The 23,159-nt window shown below is 32.1% G+C and overlaps 2 protein-coding genes across 2 annotated transcripts; one reads left to right on the forward strand and one right to left on the reverse strand.

Annotated features, from left to right (window-relative positions):
• Positions 1-1,652: 1,652 nt before the first annotated feature.
• LOC108337702 (AP2-like ethylene-responsive transcription factor At1g16060) lies at positions 1,653-5,383 on the forward strand. Its single transcript, XM_017574276.2, has 8 exons — positions 1,653-1,833; positions 2,003-2,085; positions 2,211-2,219; positions 2,311-2,399; positions 2,497-2,570; positions 2,700-2,750; positions 3,557-3,633; positions 4,850-5,383. Exons 1-8 carry the CDS (start codon positions 1,706-1,708, stop codon positions 5,248-5,250), a joined length of 912 nt encoding a protein of 303 aa, XP_017429765.1. The 5' UTR covers positions 1,653-1,705; the 3' UTR covers positions 5,251-5,383.
• A 7,172-nt stretch (positions 5,384-12,555) lies between these two features.
• On the reverse strand, positions 12,556-13,494 carry LOC108336669 (uncharacterized). The gene has a single exon (XM_017573138.1). It carries the CDS (start codon positions 13,492-13,494, stop codon positions 12,556-12,558), a length of 939 nt encoding a protein of 312 aa, XP_017428627.1.
• Positions 13,495-23,159: the final 9,665 nt, after the last annotated feature.

Genomic DNA, 23,159 nt, shown 5'->3' on the forward strand with positions numbered 1-23,159 from the left:
GAAGATTTTAGCTAGGATACAACAATTGTTTGTATTCACCCACTGATAAATTCTTTTCAAAGAAAAATATAAATTCTTCTAGAATTAATAATAATAATAATAATATACCGACCAAAATAAAAACAATAAAAACATGGTCGAGTTATGATTAATTTCCGGACTGCAAAAAGCAATGTCTACTCAACGATAGTGACTTATATGCACTTATAAATATATCAATTGCTGCATTTTTTTTTTAAATCTTATGTATTTTAAATTTGAAAAATAAAATTACATTTACAATCTAAATAAACAAAGCTCCAATTCACACAAAAACAATTTAAGTGTTTTCTTTTTATAGTTTTTCCTATACTCTCTTTTTACACTAACACTTACAGCACAGTATGAGTAACCTTAAATATAATGTTATATCCCTTAGAGATGATAAAAATTAAAAAACAAACAGAAATTTTATATAGAATTTGAAAATTTTCAAAAAGGGTTATTGCAATTTATCAAAATGATTACAATCATGAAAGTAAGAACAGTGAGACAAAAGTATAATGGACTAGCTTAGAGACAGCCACAATAAAAAGCAACACTTTTTTTTTTTCGTTTTCCGTCCAAAACTGAATTATTTAAGTTAGTCAGAACAACAAAAAGAACAAAAACTTACAAAATCTACTGCAAATATAAACATCATAATCCTTAAAAAAACAAAAGCAGTACATTCAAAATGTGCAAAAAAAACAAAGGTGATAAAAAAAACTTATTTGTAAGAATTTTTTTTTCAAATTTAAGATACATTTAGTTTTAATCTCTTAAACTTAAAAAGAAAGTAGTTTTCCAAATTAATATATATAATTCTTAAATTATAAAGTATTTTGTTCTTCTATCTTAAAGAAGTTTTCATCTCTACACCACCTTAATAGGTCAATCATAGGAATCGTCTGTTTGTTAGATCGTTAGATAGATAGCTTATATGACTTTTATAAAACGTAAGAACTAAATATTTTATTATTTAATTTAAATATGAAATATAATTTGTTTATAAGAACTTAAAAACAAAAAACTAATTTAATCTAATATTTTTTAAATTTAATGGTCAAAAGAGAATTATTTTCCAAAAATAAAAAATATAACTTTTACTTACAAATCTTCAAAAATAGTATTTTTCTTATGATATAAAAATTAATTAGAAAATATTGTTGCAATTCATTGATTATGTTAGCTAAACTAACTGCCTACGTTTCGTGTAACCGCATTGACTTTTTTTTTTTCATTCTTTAAAAGAGAATAGGTTACCCAACCAGAAGCAGTGTTACAGTGAAAAATATAATTACAAAAACTCAATAATATTAACTTATTAAAAAATGTAAGAATTGATGAAAAAGTTTATGAAAGCATTAATGATATGATAGAAAAGTAAAATACAGAAAAAGTATTAATGAAGTGTTAGAGATTATTACTCCTTTCCATCCTGAAGAATCTGTGTGTTCAACCACTAACCGCTACTGTATCAACAATAAAAAGGAAAATAAAATGTGAATAAATATATTATTAAATTATATAATTTATTTATGGGAGAAATAAAGAATAAACCTACTTTTTCATTCCCTCACTATTTCTATTAATTAATGCCTTTTTTATTGGATGACTTAGTCATATTTATAACCCTCTCGAACTGTATGCACTGCAGTGGTCCTCTCTTCTCTGCTGAGTTTTCATGGCCAGAAAATCGCAGAAAACCCTCAAGAACACTGACACCAACAACAACACTGCAAAACGCACACGCAAAACCGTTCCGAGAGACTCACCACCACAACGAAGTTCAATCTATAGGGGTGTCACAAGGTTATAACTATAACAACACTTCTCACTGTCTACTCATCAATCCAGATCTATGTCTCTGACATTTTTCTTTTTTCGTTTTCTTTCTTAGCTCTTTCCCGTGTTTCATAATGCTGTCTTCTCCTCTAATGGCTGATGAGTTTGTTTGCATGCATGTGGTTTTTTTTTTCAGACATCGTTGGACTGGTCGGTATGAGGCTCATCTCTGGGACAAAAACTGTTGGAATGAATCGCAGAGCAAGAAAGGAAGACAAGGTTTGCTGCTTTTTTAATTTCATCTCTTCATTATCACTTCTCTCTCTCTTTCTGATTTTCTTCACATGATTTATGTTGTCATGTTGATTGTGTTCCGGCAATGGAAAACAACTCGGTGGATGCAGTGTATCTAGGTATGATATGAGTCATGGTAACCTTCATTGATGTTGTTTTTTTCTTCCTTAATTTTTGGCATTGAAAATTGATTGCGATCGACTTTGTTAGGGGCGTATGATGATGAAGAAGCCGCGGCGCGTGCTTATGATTTGGCAGCATTGAAGTACTGGGGCCAAGATACCATTCTCAATTTCCCAGTATTATTTTTCTCACCTTTGCTTCAAATGATGTTTCGATAAACAAAGGTTTGTTGTTCATACATCAGATTTGATCAATCAATGTTTTTGGTCACAGTTAACAAATTATGAGGAGAAGCTCAAGGAAATGGAGGGTCAATCGAAAGAAGAATACATTGGATCCTTGAGAAGGTTGATTTTCAGTTATTAATTACATTAATTTCTACACATGATAATGCATTTCCGAAGCTTTTTCTCTGTCTTCTTTATTTTTGGAACTGTTGAAGTTGTTTCTTATTATATTCAATTTTCATTTTGCAGAAAAAGCAGTGGATTTTCTCGAGGAGTTTCAAAATACCGAGGTGTAGCAAGGTATTCCAACCTTGCTCTGTTTTGTTTGGAAAATACTAGGTTTCGTCACATTTTAATATATATATATACTATATTTTTAAAATATATAAATGTGGTAATTGTATCAGTTCTAAAAGAAATTAAAGGGAGTAGCTGAATAAAAGTCAGTCTATTGATAGGGGAAAGGATAAATAGTGTAAATTATATAAAATATTATTTCTTTTGAAGTACAATAAATGAGTTAGTTTGCAGGTAGTATCCAATATTCTGGGAGGCAATTAGGAAAAATAAAATTAACAAAATATCCCATTTTAGATGGATTCCCTCGGGAGAGAAGAAAAATACAAAAAGCAAAATAAATATAAGAAAAATTAAAATGTACATTTATAATTATTGAACAATATTTTTGTGCTAAAAGAGTAGTGAATTCTCACCATTAGTTGTGGACATTTATTAAAATTTCATATTTTAAAGATCAATTATGTAAAATACAATAAGTGTGAAATTATAATCATATATACCAAACAAGTTTTTCAATGTCTCTAACTTTTAAGTTAATTTTCATAAACATAAACTTTCTCACTCATCCCCTTTTTCTCTTTATATAGAAAAATGATATTTCAACACACATAAATTTATACCTTCATTTGACACTGTTTTTTTAATTTTTTATTGTATTTTTTTTAAATACAAAAATTTATTTTTTTATAATTATTTTATTTTTGTAATGTGTTTTAAAAGCACGTTACTGAACCATTATTTCTCTGTATATATATAGTTAGTTAGATTGATGAAAAATAGTCTGAATTTTTGTTTAAAATGATTAGACACCACCATAATGGAAGATGGGAAGCTCGAATTGGAAGGGTCTTGGGCAACAAATACCTGTATCTTGGAACATATGGTAATTTTCTTAGACTATGATCTAATATTTAGATTAGGTATGACTCATAATTGTAAAAAAGAGAAAAAAAGGTGTTTGTGTCTATTTTAATTAATGATTTTTATGTGCAATTCCCATCTTTACAACGAAGCATATGGTCTTTACATTTAAATGCATTTACATGCATCTTTAATATGAAATTTTGAAATTGTATTTGACCATTGTTTGTAATTCTAACAAGAAAATACCTACTTCATTTCAAGAGGTCCCGCATAACAAATATAAAGGTCAAAATATGCAATCAAATCACATTGGTTGCAATATAGATCACCAAACTCCAACTGCTTAATAAAGCTATTTAAGAGTGACATCATTCTTCCCTGTTCTTTTTTATTCTAAACCAAACCGAAAGAAGAAGAAATATCATAAGTTTGGTAGTGACACGGGCATATGTCTCAACACATTATGTCAAAATTGTACCTTAGGTTTTAACTGCTATTGTTCCTTACCTAATTAAATATAAAGTTTAGAGTAACAATATAATGATATATATTTATATTTATTTTACACCCATTATAAAGATCAAGTAGTTATAAAAAAAATGATTTTTTGTATTTTTTAAAAAAATAGTAGTATTAAATGAAGGTAAAAAAAATATATATATTAAAGTATTATTTCTGAAAAGTTTAATATCTAATTTTTAATATATTTTCAACTTACTTTATCTTAAGGATTTCATGTGTACTAAAGATAAAATTAATTTACAATATATAAATACACGTAAATATAATCTCAAAAAGTTAAGTTTCTAAAATTAATTAGGTTAGATATGTTTTTTTTCCTTAATTTTTTTGTGAAAATTAGAATTAGTCTCTCTTAGAAACTTTGGTCTAACTTAGTTCTTTAATTTTATAAATGGATAGATTTAGTCTTTTTAACCCAAATTTATTAAGTTTATTTGATGTTTCAAATGTATTTCATGATAGCATTTGAGTTGTTTACATTGTTTGACACATTTTTTATTCAATGTTAGTTGAGAAACACATTTAAAACCTTAAATAAACTTAACAAAATTTGGTTAAAAAGATTAAATTCACGTACTTCTAAAGATGTGAGACTAAATTAGACCAAAATTTTGAAGAGTCACTAATTCCGATTTTTACTGAAAGTTAAAGAGCCAAAAATATATTTAACTTAAATTGATTTAGATTTTAAAATTTTCATGTTATATTTGCAGCTACACAAGAAGAGGCAGCAGCAGCATATGACATGGCAGCCATAGAATACAGAGGAGCTAATGCTGTTACAAACTTTGACGTGAGCCGTTATATCAATTGGCCAGGTCCTAAAAGTGAAGAAGAGCACAAAAATGTTGCTATAAATGAAAATGTAAACTCTAATGGCGATATTGAACTAGGATTTGTTTCACATGAACATGGTTCAATCACTGATGAGAACACAACAGAGCATGTAGCACAATCTACAGAGTCAAATCCTTCTCGTCGCACATTCCCAGAAGACATTCAAACAATTTTTGAGAGTCAAGGACCAGACATCTATACTGAAAATGATGATATCATTTTTGGTGATTTGGGTTCATTTGGGGCACCAATTTTTCATTTCGAGCTTGATGTTTAGAAGACTGATATCATTATTGCTCTTTCCATATCTTATTTTTCAAAATGGGATAATCAACCAAAAAAACATGATAAAGAAGTTTAGGTTACAAGTAAACATTTTATAAATTTCAATGGAAGATTCTTTAGTAATACTCAAGGGGGAATGAAATTTTATAGTTTTATTTGTGATAGAACAAGAACAATTTAGTTTTGTTATTTGTCTCCACCAACTTGTGTAGATTTCACAACATTTAGTTAGAAATAAGAATAGTAAAAATAAATCATTGATCGTTTTTCAATGGTTAAGATTAAAATGAGTATAATTAAATTTTAATTAATTTTATGATTTGTTTTTAAATTCATTCAATTATGTATATTTATATGATGATGGTATTACTAACACGTATTATGCACTTAGTGTTTTGATTAGTTTTATTATTCTTGATTGATTTGAATTTTCAACATCCATATATGATTTAATTACAAACACAATTTGTTTTTATGTAATTTTGTAACCAAATAATTTGTGTTTAGGGATTAAACCGAAAAAAAAACTAACAGTTTCATTTTATTGGAGTTTAACTCCTCTTTGAGGTGGAAATATGTACGCACAAAATAGTGGAGTATGAATTAAATTTGTTTATCTTTAACCGTTCATGTGTATCTATTTTATTTAAGAAGATACATATTCATGTTATTGAACTCTTGTTTTTTTTAATACATTAACTTTCTTACACATTCTTGTCTTTTTAACATCATGTTTATATGATTACAAAAACCCCAAACAAAAAATAATTAAATATAAATTTCATCTCCAATATACATTAGTTTAAATGCTTATATTAATAAATGTTATAGTTTAATTCCTATACTTTATACCATTTGTGTAAAAAGGTCTTCACGAATAGATGAAATTAATGTTTTAAGTTTTATTTTAGACTTAATTTTCTAATATTTGATTTTAATTTAAAGATTTAAGAAAGTTTGAAAGATGTATCTTCTCTAATGTGAAGGTTCTCGTTTATCTACATGTTCATATTTGATTATTTTTTTCAAACTTGTGGAATTCATTTATTGTTGGTGTAACATTTCAAAATATTTGTTATATCAAATTCATTCATTGGTATAAAGTATTTTGTTAATTTTTTCTATTTTTAGGAAAACTTTGGACTTTTTTTTTATGGATGACTTGTTGTTAACTAATTGTGTATTTTGCTTAGGTTTAAAACACCTTTAAATATAAATATATCTCATTCGTAACATAAAAAATTTATAATTTTTTCAATACTAGATCACAAGAAAGATTGAATATGTTATTCATGTATCAACTGAATCTTTATAGAAAACCTTAGTTTGAATATGTTATTCTCGATACTAAATCATAAGAAAGATTGAATATGTTTCATGGATGGATTTAATCTTTAGGTGGTCTTAGTTTGAATATACTATTCTCGATACTAGATCACAGGAAAGATTGAATATGTTATTCATTGATGGATTGAATCTTTATAGGTGGCCTTAGTTTGAAGTATTTGAGATAATTAAGGATTTCAAGTAACACACGAGGTAAAGATATTGGGAAAACCTAAGAATGGAAGGATGGATGAACATTTGAAACAATTGTGTCTACATAGAAATGTTATGAAATAAAATGTTCAAAGTTTATTACACAAACTTTTCGTCATAGATGTGAAGAAAATGTTTTAGATTTCACCACTACTCCTTTACATAGATTGTAAATAACAAGATTAAGAGTTCATTGCACTTTCTTTAGTTACTCCAATCTTAACCATTTTTAGAGATGAGATGAGGACTTTACAAGAAAACAATGTAGGAGAAGAAACTAAACTCGTGATTAGGACAATAAGGCTAAAACTTACATACATTCTTTGTTGGAAGAAATATGTTTGTTTTGTTGAGAATCCAAGTGTGAGTCAAAATCTCACATTGGGTAGAAATGAGAAAGTGCAATAGCATATAAAGGTGAAGACCCATTAATCCATTGTCTTAAGGTTTTGGATAGAGAGTAATGTCAATCTCTTATATGGTTGAGCTCAAGTCTCATTGATGTTGTATCTCCCAATAATTTGGAAAAAAAACCATAATGCAACCTAAAAAGTGTATTGAGACCCAAAATTAAACCACCACAAACAAAAATAACATATATATAATAAGAACATTGTTTATATTTCATTGTAATGTTACCTATGACATTTATATTATTATACTAATTATTTAAATTTACAATGTTATAAATACTTGCTCAAGGTTATATGAAGTTACAAGTTCAAATTTATATCCATTTATTCTTAAAAGTTTTAATTTTCTATTATATATATTGTTTTAATTTTCTCTCCCTTTCATTGTATATATTGTTTTAATTTTCTATTTAGCTATTTTTTGCCTTTCATTTTACTTTTTCCTTTTTCAACTTATCAATTTTCTCTTTTTTATTTAATTTATTTTTATTATTTGAATTTTCTATCTCATATTGTTTATGAAATGGATCAATGATTTTTTTAATTATCACATGAAAAATTATCCATCTTGTGCTCGTAATTCTAAATATTGGCCCAATTTTCTTGTGTTTTCTACACTACCAAATAACTTCACAATCAATCATATGTAAAACCATCCAACTCTATCAAGCTCAAATAATTAATTGATCTCAAAATTTCAACAGTCATGTTATAGACCTACAATGAATACTATTAAAGTAGTTCTATCTAATAAATAATCTTAATCCCCATCCTAGTCAATATATACTCAAGTTTTATAATTTTTTATACTAAACTTAGTTATACTACACTCAACAAAACATGAAATAGTGACAACAAAAGTTAATGTATCAAATGGTATTTGAAAGAGGATATTATTTTAATTCAATCATGACTCAACTCATCGGTCAATCCAATTTCAAACATGAATGTGAAAAAAAAAGTATTTAGTTGAAAATTACCAACTACTATAAATACAATATTGATTAACAACAATTATTGTCAAGATCAAAAGGGTGGTAGACTAGGATTCATTTTGTTGTTAGCAATTTTGTTGGGTGTCACTCACAAGCCTTATAAAAGAGGAAAAGTTGAACCTTAAATGAGGATGAATGAAAAGAGTAAAGATTCCTTTTATTAAAACTCAAATGACATTATTTGAATAATCAACCTTTTTACAAAGATTTATTAACAAAGGCAATTCAAAAAGAGTAAAGATTTATTTTATAAAGTTGTCCTAGTCATTTTCCTATCCTAATACATCAACAATTTATGATGAAGAATCGACGACAACTTTGGTATGTCAAATGAAAAAAGACAACAAAAAGAAATAAAAAAAGATAAGTTGACTAAAATGCTTCTGAGAATGTATAATTCAACATAATAAACAAGCATCATAAAGAGAGGATGAGTAAGACATAAATGATATTTTGAAGGTTAGACATACAAAGAAAAATTTGCAAAAAGGAAGATCTTATTCATAGATAAATTAGGAATTACACTAACATAAATCAAAGATCCCAAATGTTATGTAGCATGATTAACTAAAAGCATTATTTTAATATATTATTCAAAGTAACCTTTATACAAGTCATTATTTTATCGTAATTGTTATTCAAACTAGTTATTATTCAAATGAATTGCTAGTATTGAAATGTTTATTATATATATACTACAAATATATAAGTAAAGTTTGATCTCATTCTATTAACATTATTCTTATCCCATAACCAAATTTTACAAAGCATTTACATGGATGATGTAGAATGAGAACTCAACAAATAAAAAGAATATGAACAATGCCAAAGAAGAATACATTTTGGATCGATCAGGCCTATGCTAACACAAACTGACTTGATCCGACACAAACTGACTTGACTCAAACAACCTTACCAACTTGATTTGACTTGGGTCCATGTAGACTTGGTTCAACCTGGTTTGGACCCTAACTCAGGTAAGCATGGACTTGACCTAACTCAATTGAATATGAGCTTGCCTCAACATGGGTCGAACCAACTTGACTTAACCTAAATTGGAATTGGCTCGGCTGGATCTAGGTCTGGACTAACCCGACTAGACTTTGGGATGAGCTAATTCAGTTCAACCTATGCTTGAGCCAATTTAGTTCAACCTTAACCTATGTCAACTTGATTCGATTTGAGTCCAAACTAACACAACTTAACTAAGGCCTAAACCTACTTGACTGAAGTTAGGTCTATACCGAATGACTCGACCTGGACTTCAATTGACTTGGATTAACTTGGATTCATATTGATTCAGCCCAACCTTGCATGAACTCAACCTTACTAAATTAAAATTACCTTATCCAAACAAGAACATTAAAATTTACTAAATTTAAATTACCTTATCTAAACAAAAAATTTAAAAAATAAAATAATTTAAAATAAAATCAATTCAATTCAATGTTTTTAAATATAAATTTTCGTATAAACTCAAGACTTGTTTGTGTGCACTAAATTGGGGGAAATATTAATATAGTTGAGGTAATCTTGGAAAACCTTAGAATCATGCTTGGAGCAATTGCAACTTTGAATTTACATGTTTCTTTTTTTATATTGCAAAAGCATTTATTTAATGATATTTTACAAGGAGAATCTCCACTTGTGTATTATTTGCGATAAACAGAATTCAATATAATATGAGAAGTTTTTCATCACACATAATAGTTCTATTGCTGTAATAGTTATATATTTTGCTGAAAAGATATTTATATCGTATATTTCTCGTTAACCTCTTCGAAAACATTTATATAATTTAAATATGACTATAACTATAACTATAACTATAAATATATATATATATGTTTGCTAACTTGCGTACACTTATTTTTCAATTGGTACATTTTAGCAATGTGTATCGGGTTTTAGTAGACAAAAATACGCTCATATATTATGGATTCTAAGTTTTAAGGTCAAGGGTATTTGAATAATTTTATTCTCAAAACTAAAAAAAAAACAAGAAACTCCCAAACCCTTACTCACCTCCCTCATTTCTCTCGATCATTTCTCTTTCATCTCTCTCACTCTAACATTTTCTCTGTCATCTCTACGGTAGCCCAAGTGAAAAAATTAGAAACATTCGTCGTTAAACAATTTGTCTTTGTAAAGAGTTGAGTCATGGACATATTCACCTTCAAGCAAAGTTCATTCAAGATCTCTTGAATTTCATCATCTTCACTAACCTCTCCAATTTTATCATCTGCAGATGTTGAATCATCATCTCTAAAAAAACCCTTCGGACCAATTACCAATTCTTTCAGATGTCATTATACTTGTGAAAATTAGATAAGACAAAAATTATAAAATGAAAAATCATTATAAAATCATTTTTTGTAAGAAATTGTTTAACAATGAGTATTTCTGATTTTTTTTTTCCAGGCCAATTACTAATTCCTTTGATGTCATATGCTTGTGAAAATTGGATAAAATTAGATAAGACAAAAATTATAAAATGAAAACTTATAAAATCATTTTTTGTAAAAAATTGTTTAACAACGAGTATTTCTGATTTTTTCCAAGTCAATTACCAATTCTTTCATATGTCATTATGTTTGTGAAAATTAGATAAGACAAAAATTATAAAATAAAAACTCATTATAAAATCATTTTTTGTAAGATTGTTTAATAGTGTTTCTGATTTTTTTCAGTTGGGGCTACCATAGGATGACAGAGAAAATGTTGGAGTGAGAGAAATGAAAGAGAAAGGGTTGAAAGGAATGGGGAGATGAGTAAGAGTTTGAGGGTTTCTTGTTTTTTTTTGTTTTGAAAATGAAAATTATTCAAATACCCTTGACCTTAAAACTTATAATCCATAATATATGAGGGTATTTTTGTCTACTAAAATCTTATATACATTATAAAAATATACTGTTTCGGTAGATATTTTTAGGACCGAAAGACTAACCTGCTGACGTGTTTGGGCCGCTCGCTCGCTTCCAAACTCCTGCTATTGGCCGATCAGTGTTGGCACAAACCGATCGGTCTCCTTCTCGACGAGGGAGGATGTACCTGCAAAAGATACTCCGACGCTCAAGTTAGGCGTGTGATTTGAAGAGTATCGGCTCTTGGTTGAATATTTAGTGAATGATTATCACTGTTGAGTATTTGAGAGTAGCGTAGAGTGAATAATGCGTAAGTGGAACGTACTTGGCTTTTGGCCCTGGCTTTGTATTTATCATTTACCTCATGGATCCTAAGCTGAGATAAGCCCAATAAAATATAAACAGAATAAGATATAAACAGATTACCTGAATATCCGGTTGGTTGTTTGTAACCACTCGGTCGATATTTCATATGATACATTATGCCCCCCAAGTCCGAGTTAAGCGTACGGCTTGAGCCGTGGTTAACTATAGGACTTATGAGTTTGAGGGAGGCTATATTTTGTATTGGAGAGCTCCTACCGCTCCTGTTGGTGGTTGAAGAGAGTTCGTTTTATAACTTTTTCCATGTAAAGACAAACGAGGGCAGTTTACCGTTCGTCCTTCAATAGGAATCGAGAGGAATTTACCTCTCGGTCTTCAACGTTAACCGAGAGGGTGCTACCTCTTGACCTTCGACATCAACCGAGCGGGATTTACTGCTCGTCCTTCAACTGGAATCGAGAGGAATTTACCTCTCGGTCGTCAACATTAACCGAGAGGGTTTTACCTCTCGACCTTCGACATCAACCGAGCGGGATTTACCGCTCGTCCTTCAACTGGAACCGAGAGGAATTTACCTCTCGGTCTTCAACAATAACCGAGAGGGTTTTACCTCTCGACCTTCGACATTAACCGAGCGTGATTTACCGCTCGTCCTTCCCCAGGAACCGAGAGGAATTTACCTCTCGGTCTTCAACTTTAGCCGAGGACTTTTTCCTAGTAAACGGACTTTACCGTTTGGTCTTTGAGAGGGCTTTACCTCTCTGCTTTGATCTAGGAGTGCTTCCTAGTGAACATGTTTTACCGTTCAGCTTTGAGAGGGCTTTACCTCTCTGCTTTTATCTAGGAGTGCTTCCTAGTGAACGGGCTTTACGTTCGGCTTTGAGAGGGCTTTACCTCTCTGCTTTTATCTAGGAGTGCTTCCTAGTGAACGGGCTTTACCGTTCGGCTTTGAGAGGGCATTACCTCTCTGCCGAGCGGGATTTACCGCTCGTCTCGGACTTGAGCTTTAGTGTTGACTACGAAATTCTTGAACGAAACTGGTAACTAATGTTCGAGCGTGAATTGCTCGGTTTTATTATTTCATAATGAAAGTTTAAGAAAATAACAAGAGTCTAAATCAAGAATTTAAATATGACATTAATAGAGGTTGGAGTTTCTCTCTTCAGTTTATAATTCCACGAACCGATCGTTCACGATGACGACTGGGACTGCGATAGTCTCGCCTTCGTTCGTTCTTCCGATACGTTCGTTCGGGACTTCTTCTTGCTTCTTGTATGTACTTACGGAGGTGTCCTGCCCGAATGAGACGTTCTATTTCGTTTTTGAGCGTAATGCATTCTTCTGTAGTATGCCCACGATTCTGATGGAAATGACAGCTCTTCCTTTCATCTGCGTATCTTGGAGATGGTTTTGTTTGGAGTGTGAGAAGTTCAGCGTTTAAAGCTTCTTCAAGAACTTTTGCCCTAGGTGTGTTGAGGGTTGTATAGTGATTAAATTTAAATGTTCGGGAAAACTCCCCACTTTTACCATTATTGTCGAACGGTCGTTTACCGTCCTTTCTACCTTCACTTGCCTCAGCTTCTTGTTGTCGCTTTCTTTGTGAGATTCGCATATCCTCCATGCGGATGAATTCAGCTACTCGTTCTTGGAGCTCCTCCATTGTTTTTGGCGGTCGTGCATACAATTTTTCAGCAAAATACCCTGGTTTTAGACAGGAAGGCAAATTGGTGATGATAAAAGATTGACTTACCTCTTTAACTCGTCGTGCAGTTTCCATATACCTTTTCATAAAGGCCTTCAAAGTTTCTCCCTTTTCCTGTTTAGTATTTACCAATTCCGCTGGTGTCACTTCCTGATTACGATTGGAGGCGTATTGCCTTTTAAAAAGGTTTTCCACAGTGGCGAAGCAATCCACTGTGTTTGGGGGAAGAGTGTTATACCATTCTAATGCTTCGTCCTTGAGTGATAAGGAGAAGGCTCTGCACATAACCGGATCACTGTCCGTGTAGAACACCATTGCATTGGTGAAAATCCTGAGATGATTGTCGGGATCTGTCGAGCCATCATACTTATCCAATACAGGAGGGTGCTTCTCTGGCATTGGAGTTTGCATGATGATCGCAGTAAAAGGGAGCAGACTGGAGGGCCGATCGGTTCGTAAGGGGGATGGTTCCCTTCTTCCCCGACCGTTCGGGTCAGTATGCCGAGATGGCTGCTGATTACGACTTCCATCGTTATCATTGTGATGGTTGTTATCCCGCTCGACTGTGGACTCCGAGTGTTGAGCTGACCGTTCGGCACGACCTTGCTCTGCTCTCAATATTGTAATTTCCTCTGCGTGCCTTCGTTGCGTCTCTTGTTGTGCTTGCGTCTATGCCTGTATGGTTCTGGCCTGTGCTTGTATCTGCGCCTGCATCTGCGCTATCAAATCTCTGGTGTGTTGTTCTTCCTCCATGCTCCTCGTGGTCACCATTGGGTTTGCCGCTCGGCCCCACGGTGGGCGCCAAAATGTTTTGGTAGATATTTTTGGGACCGAAAGACTAACCTGCTGACGTGTTTGGGCCGCTCGCTCGCTTCCAAACTCCTGCTATTGGCCGATCGGTGTTGGCACAAACCGATCGGTCTCCTTCTTGACGAGGGAGGATGTACCTGCAAAAGATACTCCGACGCTCAAGTTAGGCATGTGATTTGAAGAGCCTCGGCTCTTGGTTGAATATTTAGTGAATGATTATCACTATTGAGTATTTGAGAGTAGCGTAGAGTGAATAATGCGTAAGTGGAACGTATCTGGCTTTTGGCCCTGGCTTTGTATTTATCATTTACCTCATGGATCCTAAGCTGAGATAAGCCCAATAAAATATAAACAGAATAAGATATAAACAGATTACTTAAATATCCGGTTGGTTGTTTGTAACCACTCAGTCGATATTTTATATGATACATATACCAACTGAAAAATAAACGTACACAAGTTAGCAAACCTCATATATATATATATATATATATATATATATATATATATATAAAATTTGATATTATATATATATATATAGTTATTAATATATTAATAAAAATATATGCTTATGTGTTTATTATTAATATAAGTAAATACAAATTATATATTTTTTAACACCAGTATCATATAAATATAAATTTATTCATATATTATGTAATTTCTTGTGTGCGTTGTGTGAGAGTGATGGGTTTAGAGAAAGTGAGTGTTGGATTTGAGCTGTGCCTGAGCTGGAAGTTGCTCAGTATAGTAAGCACTTTTTTGTTTGGTTGGTACTTACTACTTTGATTAAAGAACATAAGTAAAAGAAACAGCAGGGAAGATCAATAAAAAATAAAAATAAAATAATTATAATATAATTATATAAAATGAGAGTATTACCAATTTATCAGAATAAAAAATAATATTAAAAGAGATGTGAGAATAAAATATGAGAATGTCTATAATATTAACATTTTATTATTCTGCAAAACGGTTAAAAGGTTAAATAAGAATTAATAAAAAAAGTAAAAGAAAACAATTTGTTTTTAATTTTATTTTATTTTTAACTGAATTTTAAAAAAACGTTTTTCTTTAATTTCAACAAACAAAATTGAAGAAAATACACAAGTAAAAATAAAACTAATATATATATATATATATATATATATATATATATATATATATATATTATTATAAAGTAGTTTTTAAGCCTAACTCAACCTCACAAAACCGGCTTGTAAGGTAAGGCTAGTATCTCACTTATATATTATAATTTTGTCTTATATCTAGTCGATGTAGGACTTCCACACATTTCCTTCACCCCTTAAAGTCTATTTCTTAATATGATATCAGAGTCATGGTTAGAGTCTAACCTAGCGAGTTCTATGTGGCCATTTCTATTTTCACTCGTTGTCGGGTCGTTATTGGACTACCCAATTTCTACTATCACGCACGAGATGTTTATACTTCAGCATAAAGAGGTGTATTGGAAGTCTCACATCGACTAGAGACAAGAAAAAATTATAATATATAAGTAGGGTGCAAATCTCACCTTATAAGCCGATTTTATGGGAATGAGTTAGGTTTTAAACTTATAATGTTTTAAATTGATATTAAAAAATTCAATTTATTCATCTTATGCGTACAAATAACTAATATCAAGAAATAAAATTGGATGTTTACTTTATTTTTTATCAATTAATTTAGATAAATAAAAGTTTAATATCATAATAAAATATATGTAAGGATATAATATAATTAATTTTATTTAAGGACTAAAAGTAGCCCAAAAATCTCAATATAAAAGCAGAGAAGAGAAATGCTCGAAATATAAAAAGAATGGAGGCAGGTCCTTAAACATAAAAGAAATAATTCCACGGTAAAAGGTTGGAGAGAGATATTCAACGTATAAATTCTAAATGGTTAATTATTATTTGTTACGTATATTTATATCTTTAATTTGTTTCGGATCTTATTTAAAAAAAAGGGTTAAATATGTTTTTTGTCCTTTAAGTATCACACGATTTTGGGTTTAGTTCTTATTTGAAACTTTGATGGTTTTTAGTCCTCATAGGTTTAAAACTCTTACTATTAGTCCTTAAAATTGGACGGCGTTAACTTTTAGTAAATGTGGCAAATGGCGAGACCACGTCTTATGCCAGCTTGCCTCTTCACTCTCTGCCACGTTGCTTGTGCTTGAGAACTTCGTTCGTCTTCTCCGGCAGAGCCTAGCCTCCATCAGACCAGCCGCCGTGCCGGACCTTCCACTCAGTCCAAGGCGTCGCCGGCGACACCAATCGCCACTGGGGCCATTGTCGGTCGTGGCGTCGATTTCTCCCTCCTTGCCTTTTTCTCCGCGCGAGAGAGAAGCTCTCTCGTTCCTTCGCCAATCACCGCCTGAGAGAGTCCAGCCTCCACGAGCCACAAACCAGGATGGTCACCGCCGACGCCGTCCTCGACAACCGGTCAGAGTCGTGAGGATTGGTCTCCCCTTCCTCTGATTCGGCGCGACCCAAAAGCAGGGGTTATCATCCCCATTTCGGCGAAGTAGACGGCCGCCAACGTCCACTGTTTCGCGCCGTCAACACCTGCTCCATGGCATTCTAGAAAACGCGAGCATCCATGGCATTCCCAGAATCACCTGAAAGTCACACAAAACCAGAAAACGCGAGAAACTCCAATCGCAAATCGCACCTTGCCGGAAGACGCACACCGAGTTCGCTCCGACCAATCGAGAACCACGGCCAAGCGAAATCCCAAATCGCGAGTGCTGCGACGAACCCTAAATCGCCTAAGCCTCTCCGCCATCGCGCCTTCATCTCGCAAGCTCCCCTGCAGCGACGCCATCCTCCACCAACGCCACCTTCAACGCGCAAAATCCTTGCAAGCCGCGACATCCTCCCTCGCGTCATCACCGTCCTCCAGAGGCGCCATCACCTGCAACAGACCTGCAAATCCAAAAACACAGTAGAAACTCCATTTGCCACCTACAAGAGTGCAACCCTTCCCTTCTCGCGTTCTTGGCTCATGACGGCGTAAGATAGAAGAGCAAAATCGTGGCGGAGGTGCAGAGGCAAGTTTTCCAATCTGGAAAACCCTAATTTAGGGGGGCTGACACGTGTCAGATTCTTATTGGCCAGATAAAAAGAAAAGCAACGTGGCAAAAAGTGAAGAGGCAAGCTGGCATAAGACGTGGCCTCGTCGTTTGCCACATCTACTAAAAGTTAACGTCGTCCAATTTTAAGGACTAATAGTAAGAGTTTTAAAACTATGAGGACTAAAAACCATCAAAGTTTCGAGTAGGGACTAAACCCAAAATCGTGTGATAGTTAAGGGACGAAAAACATATTTAACCCTTAAAAAAAATCTAATTGAACTTTTATTTTTATAAAAAAAAAATTAAACGTGATATCTTTTGTTAAATTAACATTAATATTGTTTGAAAATGTGTGAAATTTTGAATTATACTTAAAACTTAGGTTAACTTTTATATGAAAGTGTATATATTAAAATTATACTTAAAATATATTCTAAAATAAAAAATAACTTAAATTTTGACACTTAATAGACTTATATTTTAATAGGTAATATTTTTAAATAGTGATAATATTAATTTAATAAAAAAGTTACTTTAGTTTTTAAAAAAATATTCATTAAGTTAAAAATAAATATAAAAATAAAAATTAATCAAACACATAAAATTAATCAAATTAAAAACTGTCATATAATCAAACTATTAAAATAAAAATAAAGTAACGTGCGGAGGAACTGAATAATTGGAGAGTGGGACTTGAGAAGTAGAAATTTGATATAAATTGGATAAAGAAAGCTGACATGAAATTAGTGCAGAAATTTGATGTGAAGTAAAATGAAAAAACAAATATAAAATTGAATAGATATATAGAATCTAACACTATTATTTTCCTTTATGTTGTTATTTTCTATATAATTTATATTAGTTGTATATTCTCAACTCATTGACCATAAACCAGTTTAGATCATGTTATAGTCAAAAGAAGTTTTTTGAAAAAGGTAAAAGAAAGAACAATGCACGTATGTAATAAAAGTCAAATACGAAAAACTTTTTTTTTCATTTATTAGGAATAATATATAATAATAATAATAATCCAAAACAAATAATAAAAGAAATAATTACTTGGAATGTGGAAAATTATTTGAAATTAGAAGAGAAAACCTTAATTCCTATCACTAAATATGTAAATGGGTTGAGATAATAATAGTTATATGTCTCGGTAAAATAAAACTTATCTCGTTATACATATCTAATTGAAAAATACTGATAAATCTTTTTATATTTTAGATAATTCGACATAAAATAAACCGTATATTTAAACTTTTATATTTAGATATAAAATTAAAATCTGTCATTATTTTAATATGTGATACAATTTGATTCTTAAATTTAGAAAATAAATATATATTTTTTCTAATTCAAATGCGTGAATTTGTTTTTAATTTGACAATATTCAAGGTGTTTACATCAAATAATAATTTTAACTCAAATATTAATTTTAAATACACGTAAAAAGTTGATAATGTTGAATTAAAAAAGTCTATATTAATTCGTTTTTTAATTTGGAGATCAAAATATATCATGATGAATTCCAATATACATCAAATTTAAAAACTAAAAACATATTTAACACTTTATTTTATTGTAAATTTTAAATAAAATTATTTATAAATTATTTATTAAATAATAAATTCAAATTGTTCAACAAAGCAAGATTTTGTTTCTAAGACTCAGATTTATAAACATTTTGACATGGTTTTCTTTTATATTGTTGAATACAGTAAAAAATATGTATAAGAATAATCTCCTCTGGGTTGAATATACATATATGATACTGTATTTATAGTACAAAAAATATAACCTAAGCCCAAAATACAAATAAAGAATAATAACAAAGTAACTAAAGATAAAATAAACTATATTTATTTATCTTAGATATAATATATCTTACACTCCCCTACAAAATGGTGCATACAAATCGCATATACCAATCTTGTTACTAATATAATCAATAAAGACTTAGTGAGAATGTATGTTTCTGTACTCGAGTGATACCAAATTGTTAATGATTTGTGAGGACAATATAAAAGACGAAATATCACCCAAAAGACTCCCTTGAGCAACAAACCTAGGAGGTTGCTCCATTTAAACCTCTTCTTGCAAATCATTGTTGAGAAATACATTATTGACATCCAGTTAATAAAGAGTGCGAACAGAGGTCGACAAACAACTAACAACAACTATGGAGAATAATATTGGACATGGGTGGACTGCCGCGAAACTTCAACTATGATGACTTTGACAAAGAAGATTACCATAAGTAGCGGATGACGTCTAACAGTGGCAGACATTGATAGACTGTAGGGACTGGATTTTCATTAGTAACTAATGGGGTCTACAATAGCAAACAACGACAAACTGCAGGGACTAAATTATCATCAATAACGAATTGGTGGCCTGCAGTTACAGATGGCAAAAAAATCCACGGGCACGGGTATCCGCGGGTAATTATTATCTACGAATATTTACTACTCGCGGGTAACGGGTAGCGAGTATTTTAATACCCGCTTCTAAACTGGTCGGGTATGAGTACTATACTACCCAACCCGCGGGTATCCGTTACCCGCAAAAATAAAAATAAAATTAATTTTTATATTTTTTAATTAAAAATAAAATAAAATTATATTTTATTAGGTTAAATTTAATTAAAATTAAATTTTATTTTATATTTAATTTAATTTATACTATATTATATATATATATATATTGTACTCTTATTTTAAAAATGTATAAAATATTATTTTTTTATATTTTGCGGTTACCCGCGGGTTTTAAAATACCCATGGGTACTTTTCAAATGAGTACCGCGCGGGTACTGGGGTCGAGTAGCAGGTACAGTTTTATCCGGCGGGTCGGGTTGCAGGTAGGCACTATCCGTGCTCAACTCTGCAGTCTGTCGTTGTTTGCTATTGTTGGTCGTCATCCACTGCTAATGGTAATCTTCTTTGTCAAAGTTGTCTCAATTGAAGTTTCGTGGTAGTTCACTATTGTTTACAATAGTGCAGTAAGAGAAAATGGCACCGGTTACTTTTGCTTATAGGCACCGGTTCTACAACCGAGGCATATACAGACGAGGTAAAAAATGGTAGGTTTTATGCCTTGGATACGGACCGAGTCAAAAAGAATAGGATTATGCCTCGGTTTTTAGGTAACCGAGGCAGTAACGTATTCTTTTTTTAATTTTTTCAGCCATCCTCAGTCATCCTCAGCCATTTGGGGGTTCACAGCAAGAACAACAACATATCAGAAATTCCTACATACACCACAAAGCAATACACAACACACACAGAAGCTTCGCGTGCCCCAGATCCAACAATCTTTCTATTTTCACCCTTCTTTCTTCCCTCATCAGCACCCTCATCCGAAACAACACCATTTCTGGCCGTTTCAACTCCAACCCTCTTTCCTTTTACTCTCATCGAAAAAAACAAAGGACCAAAACAGAGAGCGAGAGAAAAGGAACGAAGCGAGCTGCACTTACCTTTAACCGGGAAGAGATCCGATGCTCACCGGAGGCGGGCTGACAACGAGAGGAAGACGCGGACACAGAGCAACGCGGAACAGAGGATTGAAAAGGTGTGGTTGGGTCTCAGTGGAAATGGCAACAGCGACCTAGGGCTGACAGATGCAGAATCTGGTGGGAGCGTGACAGGGAGGCGCTCGCGGGGGAGACTGGTGGCCATGGTGAAGTCGTAGCCTTTGTTGTTGGACGAGGCTCACTAGAATCTGTCATGGTGATGAGGGTGTGAGCTTCGATGCTGGATGATGAGCAGTGAGCTCGAATGGGGAGCGCGGCGAAGATTTAATCGATGTCGTTTAAGCTCGTCGGAACCCCATCAGAACCTTACCGAGTGAGGGGTAGAGAAATTGTAGAGAAAGGGGAATGAAGGAGAAGAACAGCGGTGACTCGCGGCAGAGTGGCGGCGACGCTGGTGGGGGAAACCCTTGGAGAGAACAGCGGTGGTGGCGACAATCCGTGGAGAGAACAACGACAGTTGCGGCAAAGGGCGACGATGAAGAGAAATGGACAGGGCGGCGGTGAAGAAGCAGTGAAGAGAAATGGTGCGAAGAATGTTGTAGCTTGAAGAGAAAGAAGAGAAAAAGGGCTAAAAATTTTGAAATTAGGGCTGAAGCTTATATGCCTCGGTTCTGCGTGCAACCGAGACAATAAATGCCTATATGCCTCAGTTAACAAAGCAACCGATGCTTATACACCTCAGAAATAAATAAAAGAAAAATACAAAATGGCATTTTTGAAATTACATTCAACTTATACGCCTCGGTTTGCCACAGAATCGAGGCAATAAGCAGGATCTGAAAAGCTGTTGAATTTTTCAGGGTTTTAGGCATCGGTTAAAATTGCAACCGAGGTAATACAACTTATATGCCTCGGTTCCCTTTGAACCGATACATATAAGTTCGACAGAATTACAAAAATGCCACCGCATTCTGATAGGCTTCGGTTTCTCCTAAACCGAGGCTTATTATGCGAGTTTAAATGTTGTTTTTTTTACTAGTGTTAATATTAATCTCCATAGTGGCTAGTTGTTTGTCGACTTTTATTCGCACTCTTTATCAACTAGATATCAATAATGTATTCCTCAAATATAATTTACAAGAAAAAATTTATATAGAGTAACTTTCCAGATTTGTTGCTGAGAAGAAGTCTTTTGGATCGTCTTTTATATTTTTCGGGATATGACATAGACTCTCATGTTTTGTAGAAATTTAATATTAGGCTCCATGGAATACATGAATATTTTTTTTATAATCTCTTTAATACGATTGAAAAGTGGTATTTGATACATAAATCTTTGGCTAAACAAATCACACTCTAACTCTTATAACTGTTTGTATTTTTCACAAAAGCTTAAGGTCATACATACATCCAACCTTCAACAACATGCCCTCTAAATGTCATATACATAACTTCAATGGTTAACAAAGCTACTATTGCTTAGGAAGTGATTTTCCAATTAGCCAAATACACGATAAAAGCATAATTATTAACAAATTGTCTAACTTCAAAGTCTACAACATTATCATAACCAAATGACTCAATAACATTTGAAGATGATACCAATATGGTTAAATCGAATATTTTTCACATCGCTTTAATTGAAAATTTTACAGTTATCACGTTTGAATGTTTAAAACTCAAAAAATAATTTAACTATTTTTTATGTTATAAAAAATACTGATGGATATATAAAAAATTCACAAACAATTTCTAAACCGTTATTTATACCAATAAAGGAATAAACGAAAAAACGAATTTTTGTATAGTAGTATTTTGAAGTCACTTGGATAACATAAAGGCGATTAGAAAAGAAGATCCACTAAAAATGATGAAATAATTTCCTCCACTAATTTAGTAAAATTAAACATCATGTAATGTGGTATGTGGTTACTATCAACTTCACAGTATCTAGTAATCTACCACTACGTGTAAACACGAAATGACTATGATGAATACAACAATTTCTAGATTTTAAACAAATTTCTAGCTTCTGGAAATACCTTGGGACCCATGATGGCCTTATCTTTCTGTTAAATCAACTAAGAGATAACTTCAAAATCAGGATATTGCATTATATGTTTTTGTTTCCATTCATGTAAATACAAATGTAAACATCCAAATAAATCTCTCACATATCGCATGATGAGGAAATGTACGTGTAAAACCTACAATTAGAGTTTTTTCTTACTTTTCAGACAGACAGTTGATATATCTACTTTCAAATAAAACAACCAAGGATTTTACACATAAAACTGAAGATAAACACTAATTCTAGTGTGGAAATATTATCTTTCGGAACTTTATGTGTAATCCAAATCCAAGATTTTACTATATTGAGGTGTTAACGTGTTATTATTCAACATGTAAATTTTGTATTGAAAACTCAAATCTTTTTGTGATACATAAACTACTTAAATTTCTATACACCCAAAAGACTTATAAGATTGTGGTAATAATCACTGGTGAAAAATAGGTTTTTTTACACTGGTTAAATAAAAACATGGGGTATAGAAAGTTCCAGACATGAGATAGATATTGTCACAACCGGGATCGCGACGGGACGACCATTCGAAAAAGAAACGGGTTTCAAAAAGAGATTTTGGAGTCGCCACCATAGTTTATTCAGGAAAACTACGGAAAAACCATAAAATAATAAGA

This window comes from Vigna angularis, chromosome 7, assembly GCF_016808095.1.
Source record: "Vigna angularis cultivar LongXiaoDou No.4 chromosome 7, ASM1680809v1, whole genome shotgun sequence".
Lineage (NCBI taxonomy): Eukaryota > Viridiplantae > Streptophyta > Magnoliopsida > Fabales > Fabaceae > Vigna > Vigna angularis.

Coding starts and splice junctions, on each gene's coding strand:
- LOC108337702 (XM_017574276.2), top strand. CDS start 1,706: ATGGCCAGAAAATCGCAGAAAACCCTCAAGAACACTGACACCAACAAC. Junction 2,400..2,496: donor ATACCATTCTCAATTTCCCA/GTATTATTTTTC, acceptor TTTTGGTCACAG/TTAACAAATTATGAGGAGAA. Junction 2,571..2,699: donor TACATTGGATCCTTGAGAAG/GTTGATTTTCAG, acceptor TTCATTTTGCAG/AAAAAGCAGTGGATTTTCTC.
- LOC108336669 (XM_017573138.1), bottom strand. CDS start 13,494: ATGCCAGAGAAGCACCCTCCTGTATTGGATAAGTATGATGGCTCGACA.